This window comes from Pseudophryne corroboree, chromosome 12 (assembly GCF_028390025.1).
Source record: "Pseudophryne corroboree isolate aPseCor3 chromosome 12, aPseCor3.hap2, whole genome shotgun sequence".
Lineage (NCBI taxonomy): Eukaryota > Metazoa > Chordata > Amphibia > Anura > Myobatrachidae > Pseudophryne > Pseudophryne corroboree.
The window spans coordinates 88,885,727-88,894,166 of record NC_086455.1 but is presented as its reverse complement, the minus strand read 5'-3'; the positions used below and the strand labels follow the sequence as shown (position 1 = coordinate 88,894,166).

The following is an 8,440-nucleotide window of genomic DNA, read 5'->3' as shown; positions in this document are numbered from 1 at the left end:
TAAATTATGATTTAGGTAATCCAGTACGCACTAAAGGTTTCCACCGTTGTGGAATTTGTATAGTATGTAGATAGATACCTTCTACAACATCTAAAATCACTCATTTTCTGGCTAGTAATACCCAATATGAAATTAAGTACTTTATCACATACCACACAACTAACGCGATTTATTTAATAAAATATGAATGTGGTTTGTCCTATATTGGGAGAACCGGCAGAGCACTAAAACCCCGTATAGCCGAACATATACGGAATATTAAAAAGGGTATATTAACACATACCTTATCCGAACATTTAAAAAAAAAAAAAACATGCTTGTTCAACTTCAAAAATAGATTCTTTTATTGGCATCCAACAAATAAGATCAAATTGGAAAGATCGGGATATAGAGAGCAATCTGGCTAAGGCTGAAATGCAATGGATATTCAAATTAAAAACTCTTATCCCCTCTGGTTTAAACTCTGATTTTGAGTTAAAATGGTTCCTTTAAGAAAATTATATCATTTTTAGATGAACACACTGTTTTTATAAAAGAATTTTAAATTCCTTTTTTGTATAAAGGAATTTTATTATATGTGGTTACTTATTAACTATATGTGGTTAGTATTAAAGATTGTGGATAGTTTTAGGATTAACCATGTTCCAATTTTATTCAGATTTTGTGAATTATTGTTTAGATGTAGATATTATATAGATTGAGTGACTTTGGGGGAGTGAGTCTCATGTGGAACGCATGAGGAGTGGCTCGGGTATTTCATACAGAGCCCCGCCTGTCTGTAAGTAACGCACTGAAATCAGGAAGAAACAGTACGGGACTTCCTGTAGGTGGAACACATGAACTTCCTGTATGTGGAACGCATCGCGGAACGCAGACACTTCCGGTCCGCGAACGCGATACACTACATAGATATTTGTGTACGATACAGGCAGCCATGTACAATAGAAGGGTTCCCAAACACATAATAGAGCCCCACCTGTCTAAGTAACTCATCGAAATCAGGAAGAAACGGTGCGCGACTTCCTGTATGTGGAACGCATCACGGAACGCAGACACTTCCGGTCCGCGAATGCGATGTATTAAATAGATATTTATATATGATACAGGCAGCCTTGTTTAATAGAAGGGTTCCCAATCATAATATATACCGAATACCGTAATGAATTGTTGAAGGAAATGTGTACTACATATATTTTAATCATATATCATTATTTTTACCCATAATGCTTTGCGCCAGTTAAATTTCCTGTGAAGGGGTATAAGTGTCTCACAGCTCACAGTCTGACAATACACCTTGAAAAAGACCAGAGAAGGTTGAAACGGCGTTGGTGCTGTCAGACAGTGAGCTTTTTATATTTATCAGAGGACACTTTGCGCCTTCACATTATTGATTCACCGGTATACAGGTATTTCACACACAGGTGGAAGTCCGGAATCCATTTGATGTTTTGTCATATCCATCCGACTATATACACCTGTATTGTGATACTGTTTGCTGGATCATAAAAAGTGAAGTGTGCCTATGTGTCACTTTTAAATTTTTTTTATATAAAATCCTTTTTTGTTGGAAAAGAAACATTTTTTAAACCTACACTACGTGTGGAAAAGAAACCTTTATAATGTGGACTTCACCACACTATCAAGTGAGTGGGGTACGCATCTGTGCCAATAGAAAAAGTTATAAGTATATGTGAAAACTGAGTGAAACGTTAAAGAAACTGCTACGTATATGTTCCTCTCTTTGATTGTGTGAGTCTTGGTACGTTTACAGCTTCTATCAAATTGGTGGCGAGCAACTATCCCTATCTTTTTATCAAGGAGAACATCACACCAGGATTTCCTTTCCAATTTACATCACGGGACTATTTAAACTTTAAAAACAATATTACCCATTGTTCTTTTCATAATTTGTATTTTTCATGTGAATTTGGAGCAATTTCTGTGATTTTCCCATGGAAAGAAAGAATTGAAGATTCCACGTGGACTTATGTGATGTATAAAATGTATTTGTTTGTTTTAGTTGTCAGTTTTTTTTTAAATTTGTGGCGCCTTTGATCTAGTCTCAATTCATTCATATAACAGAATAAGCGCAAAGGAGAATTATAAACATGTTTTTACCAAAGCTTTCGTGCTCTACATCAGGAACACTGAAAGTCAGTACAGCTAATTTTGAGGCTGAAATATATTTGATCTGTGCGGCTGAACAGTAAGCCATATTAGAAGACATATCTCCGCATACACTTAGTGCTGGCAGACACTTTTGTAGTCCTGTGTACCACGAGCCTGTTAGGAGGTTTTTTTTGTAAAATAGGAAGAATCGGCATCCTGCAAAATAAAGATACACGTTTTGAATAAAAGAATAAAGGGGACGGATGAGTCAAGCTTTCTAAAGGAGAAGAGAAGTAGAGATGTTGCCCTTAGCAACCAATACTCATCTAGCATTTATCAAGTACATTTTATAAAATGATACCTAGTAGCCAAGTTGGTTGCTATGAGCAACTTATCCACTCTTGAAGGCTTGTACTTATCTAGCTTATACAATGCTTCAAAGACTGCTCATTGGATAGTTTTGAGCTTCAACGCACTGGGCAATTCAGTTATAAGTCTGTTTCTTCCCATGGTATACCCTGGGATAACGTGTATTAATACATAGATTCTGGATTAAGTGCCTGTAGCTATGTGTTAACGCGCTCAAGGGCAAAGCGTCCTACTTACCATGGATTTCTGATTGCACATCAGGGCTTACCGCAAGCTGCAACTGAATAGCTCCAGGCACTGCAACCAGCCCACGGTAAGCCCCACAACTAATTGAATATGCCCCATAGAAATACTTGTGGCATGCTGTAAAAAAAATATTTGCCCATATCCCTCTCAACCTTAATATAAATATAAATGTAATGTACACTAGAAAACACAAAATCCTCTCTAATCTCTATGAGAAATAACACAAAGTTAGAAATCAGCCCTTCATACTTTTGTGTACGGATGCGCATCAAATGGTTCAGCATCGATTGTGCCATTGGTACTTTATATATATTTGTCTTGCTCACTGCGACAAGGTGTGTTTAGGACATTGCTTTTAACTGTTCCCTAATATTTCAAGCAGTGTGGAATGACTAACTGGTGGAATGGTGCATTGTGGTCACATGGGCATACCCGGTCGAGTCACAATATTATGACTACCTCCTACATTTGATGTTGGCAGCGCGTAGCCTATGACGTACGTCACGTGTTGTGTGTTGGCTTGGTAGGTATATAAAGGTGTGTGATAGGCCGTCTGCACACATCACTCGTTGCTATCATGGGTAAAAGGGGCGATTTATAAGAGTCGCAAAAAGGGATGATTATCGGCTTTTGGGCCAAGGGTGGCAGTATTTCTGAAACAGCGCAGTTTGTGAACTGTTTGCGTGCTGCTGTGGTGAAGGTGTATCGTGACTGGACAAATGGCACCATTGTGAATAACCAACATGGAAACTCCGAAGCACCACATTCCATTGATGTGAGAGGTGAACGTTGGTTATGAAGGTGCGTGAGGGCCGACCGACACGCTGCAGTGGAGCAGCTCACAATCAAAATGAACCTGGTGGCTACCAGACGTGTCTAAAATGACAGTTCAGCCCGTCTAGCTGCTAGCCTGTCCGTACTGCACACAGTGGTTACTCTGGCTACTAGCTGGTAGTCATAATAATGTGACTCGTCCGTGTAAGTATTGTCATATTCTAATTTATCAGTCTATATGATCCACAGAAAGGGCTATGAATTTCACATATGGTACTTACCAATCCACTTTTAAAGTTTTGTATTCTTTTCTGACCAATTTTCCCTGTCAACCACCACGCCCATGTAGGAGCGTACTGCCAAAGGTAATATATAATTAAATAGGGCTGGTCTGCAATCCAAGACTCATACAGGTTATTTGCAGCTGTAACCAAAATAAGACGAGCACAGCGTTCTGTTGGCATCTTGTGAGTCTGATCTGCAGTAGGACCAACTACCTACAACAGGAAAATAAAATGTTTAATTAGATGTGTGATGTGCAACACTTCTATCCGAAGTAGATAACAGCATAATCTTAAGTATCCTGCAAATAGGATTTTAAATTACCTACCGATAAATTATTTTCTCGTAGTCCGTATGGGATATTGGGGAGACTTTGTACGATGGGGTATAGACTGGGTACAAAGGAACACTTTAAATTTCTTCACTGGGTGTGCTGGCTCCTCCCACAGGCAGTTATAGGTAAAACAGTGCCCGAAGGAGAAAGGACATATATGAGAAAAGGAACATAGGCCCTCATTCCGAGTTGATCGCACGTAGCAACTTTTTGCTGCTCGTGCGATCAACTTGACGCCGCCTATGGGGGAGTGTATTTTAGCAAGCAGGGCTGCGATCGATTGTGCAGCCCTGCTATGCTAAAAAAGTTTCCTGCAAAACAAGACCAGGGTAAGAGTTTACTTACCCTGTGCGACGGATCCAGTGACAAAGGTCCCGGGATTGACGTCAGAAATCTGCCCTCCAAATGTCTGGACACGCCTGCGTTCGGATCTCCACGTCCGAAAAATGGTGATTATCCACCCCGGAACGCCTCCACGCTGTCAATGTTCTTGAGAACGCGTAGTTCCGAACCGTTCCTTTCGCACGCAGCGAAGAACAGTATGCGGTGCGGTCAGAATGACCCCGATAATAACAAAAAAATCTAAATTTATGGTAAGAACTTACCGTTGTTAAATCTCTTTCTGCGAGGTACACTGGGCTCCACAAGGAATAACATCGGGGTGTAGAGTAGAATCTTGATCCGAGGCACCAACAGACTCAAAAGCTTTGACTGTTCCCAAGATGCACAGCGCCACCTCCTCTATAACCCCGCCTCCGTGCACAAGAGCTCGGTTTCGTTAACTATCCCAATGCAGCAGCAGGTACTAAAGACGACAATTGATCGTAGCCAATTACACCACACACTCACCACAGGAGAGGGTGTCAGCGGCTATGCCACACCAACCCAAAGAAGCCAAGTGCGTCAGGGTGGACGCCCTGTGGAGCCCAGTGTACCTCGCAGAAAGAGATTTAACAATGGTAAGTTCTTACCATAAACCTCATTTTCTGCTGTGGGGTACACTGGGCTCCACAAGGAATAACATCGGGGATGTCCTAAAGCAGTTCCTTATGGGAGAGGATGCACTGTAGTGGCCCAAGAACCCGGCGTCCAAAGGAAGCATCCTGGGAGGCGGAAGTATCGAAGGCATAGAACCTTATGAACACGTTCCCTGAGGACCACGTAGCCGCCTTGCACAATTGTTCAAGGGTCACAACACGGTGGGCCGCCCAAGAAGGTCCAACCGACCGAGTAGAATGGGCTTTGATGGTAGCAGAAGCTGAACGACCAGCCTGTACATAAGCATGTGCAATCACCATTCTAATCCATCTGGCCGGGGTCTGCTTGGAAGCAGGCCAGGCACGTTTGTGAAAACCAAACAGAACGAAAAGAGAATAAGATTTCCTAATGGAGGATGTTCTCTTCACATAGATACAGAGAGCCCGTACCACATCCAAAGACCGCTCTTTGGAAGACAACTCAGGAGAATTAAAGGCCGGAACCAGTGTCTCCTGGTTAAGGTGGAAGGAAGACACCACCTTAAGTAAATAAATGACCTGGCCATGTTCTAAGAACCGCCCAGTCATGGTGAAAAATAAAATGGGGAGACTTCCAGGATAATGCACCCAAGTCCGAGACCCTTCTAGCTGAAGCAACAGCCAGCAAAAACAGCACCTTAAGGGAAGGCACTTAAGGTCAGCAGAGGCAAGAGGTTCAAATGGAGACTCTTGCAAGGCCTCCAGTACCACCGACAGATCCCAAGATGCCACAGGAGGTACATAAGGAGGCTGAATTCGCAACACGCCCTGAGTGAATGTATGAACATCAGGTAGGGCAGCAATCTTTCTTTGAAACCAAACCGACAAGGCAGAAATGTGAACCTTGAGGGAGGCCAGACGAAGGCCTAAGTCCAGGCCCTGTTGTAGGAAGGCCAACAGTTTGGGCATGCTAAATTTGAAAATGTCACGATTGTGAGACGCACACCAAGTGAAGTAAGCATTCCAGACCTTATGGTAAATCCGAGCAGAAGCCGGCTTACGGGCCTTCAACATAGTTTGAATGACCGCCTCAGAAAAACCCTTGGCCCTCAGGATGGAAGCTTCAAGAGCCATGCCGTCATAGCCAGACGAGCCAAGTCCTGGTAAACACAAGAGCCCTGAACGAGATAAGGACGTTGTGGAAGTAGAAGGGGACGATCCAACGAGAGGCCCTGTAGATCGGAGAACCAGTCCCGCCTGGGCCACGCTGGAGCGACCAGAAGTAGGTTTCCTCCTTCTTGCTTGAACTTCCGTTTTACTCTGGGCAGGAGTGACACCGGAGGGAACACATACGGCAGCCGAAAGTTCCATGGGATTGATAGAGCATCCACAAATGCTGCTTGAGGATCCCTTGTCCTTGCTCCGAAGACCGAAAACCTTGTGATTGTGTCAAGACGCCATCAGGTCCACATCTGGAAGGCCCCACTTGTCCACGAGAAGTTGAAACACCTCTGGATGGAGGCTCCATTCTCCGGCGTGTACGTCCTGACGACTGAGAAAGTCCGCTTCCCAGTTTAGGACCCCCGGAATGAACTCTGCGGATATGGCGTTCTGCCCACTGAAAAATCCGTGATACTTCCCTCATTGCCATGCGGCTTCGAGTGCTGCCTTGATGATTGATGTACGCCACCGTGGTGGCGTTGTCCGATTGTACTTGAACAGGTCTGTTCTGTATTAAATGCTGGGACATTGTCAACACATTGAACACTGCCCGCAGTTCCAGAATGTTTATCGGGAGTAGAGACTCTTCCTTGGTCCACCAACCCTGAAGAGAGTGTTGCTCCAATACCGTGCCCCAACCTCTCAGACTGGCATCCGTCGTCAGCAGGACCCAGTTGGATATCCAGAAGGGACGGCCCCTGGTCAATCGTTGGTCTTGAAGCCACCAGCTCAATGACAGGCGGACCTCCAAAGACAAGGAGATCATGTGAGATCTGATCCGGTGAGGCAGGCCGTCCCACTTGGTCAGAATTAACTTCTGCAGAGGGCGAGAATGGAATTGAACATACTCCACCATGTTGAAAGCAGACACCTTGAGACCTAGCACTTGCATTGCCGAATGTATCGACACTTGCGGACGAAATAGGAAGCATCGAATCCTGTCCTGAAGCTTCAGGACTTTCTCCTGAGACAAGAACAACCGTTGGTTGTGAGTGTCCAATAACGCTACCAGGTGCACCATGCTCCGAGCAGGAACCAGGGAGGATTTCTTCCAGTTGATTAGCCACCCGTGGGCTATCATGAACTGGCCCGTCAGATCTAGATGACACAGGAGAAGTTCTGGGGAATTTGCCAGGATCAACAAATCGTCCAAGTATGGTAGGATCCTGACCCCTTGACGGCGGAGTGTAGCCGTCATGACCACCATTACTTTGGTTTAACAATGGCTCCCCGAGTTTTCACCAAAGGGTAACACCCGAAATTGGTAATGAAGGTTGCCCACCACAAACCTCAGGTACTGCTGATGAGACACTGCAATAGGAATATGCAGGTAGGCATCCTGTATGTCCAGGGAGACCATATAGTCCCCAGGCTCCAAGGCCAGAGCAATAGAGCTCAGAGTTTTCATACGAAACTTGGAGACCGGCACATGCTTGTTCAAGGACTTCCGATTGAGAATGGGCCGCGAAGACCCGTTCGGTTTCGGGACTAGAAACAGCGGTGAATAGTACCCCTTGCCTCTCTGAGCCAGAGGCACCTGTAATACCACTCCTGTGGTCAGGAGGGAATGTACCACAGAGTGCAACGTGTTTGCTTTTGCCGGATCCAGAGGCACATCTGTCAGGCAAAACCGCTGCGGGGGACGATTCTTGAAGGGTATGGCGTAACCTCGAGCGACGACTTCCCTCGCCCAGGTATCTGAAGTGGTCTTCAACCGTTCCTGGGCAAAACCTAGAAGTTGCCCCCCCATCCCTGGGATCCCCCAGAGGGAGGCCCGCCCCGTCATGCGGCAGGCTTGTTTGTTTTGGAAGCTGGCTAACGGGCGGCCCAGGCACACTTCGGCCTGGGCTTGGCAGGTCTGGAAGCACGAGCTTGCTTTGGGTACGACTGACCTTTTACTTTTCCTGGAGGACGAAAGGGCCAAGGGAAAGTACTTTTAGCCTTCTGCGTTGAAGGAGCCGTACTAGGTAGGCAAGCTATTTTAGCAGTAGCCAGATCAGCCACCATCTTATTGAGGTCTTCTCCAAAGAGAATGTCTCCCTTGAAAGGAAGCACCTCCAGGGTTTTCTTGGAATCCATATCCACCGACCAGGATCTCAACCAAAGGATATGTCTGGCCAAGACGGACGTAGTAGCAGCCTTGGCCGCG

At 45.0% G+C, this 8,440-nt stretch overlaps 1 protein-coding gene across 1 annotated transcript in view; it reads right to left on the bottom strand.

The window, feature by feature from the left end:
• Window positions 1–317: 317 nt before the first annotated feature.
• DHRS7 (dehydrogenase/reductase 7) overlaps window positions 318–8,440 on the bottom strand; it is an 88,905-nt gene continuing 80,782 nt past the window's right edge. Inside the window, exons 6-7 of the mRNA XM_063947758.1 lie at window positions 3,780–3,995; window positions 318–2,325 (exon numbers count right to left, since the gene is read on the bottom strand). Coding sequence (XP_063803828.1) covers window positions 2,287–2,325; window positions 3,780–3,995 — 255 coding nt within the window. The 3' untranslated portion in view covers window positions 318–2,286. The remainder of the gene's footprint in view (window positions 2,326–3,779; window positions 3,996–8,440) is intronic.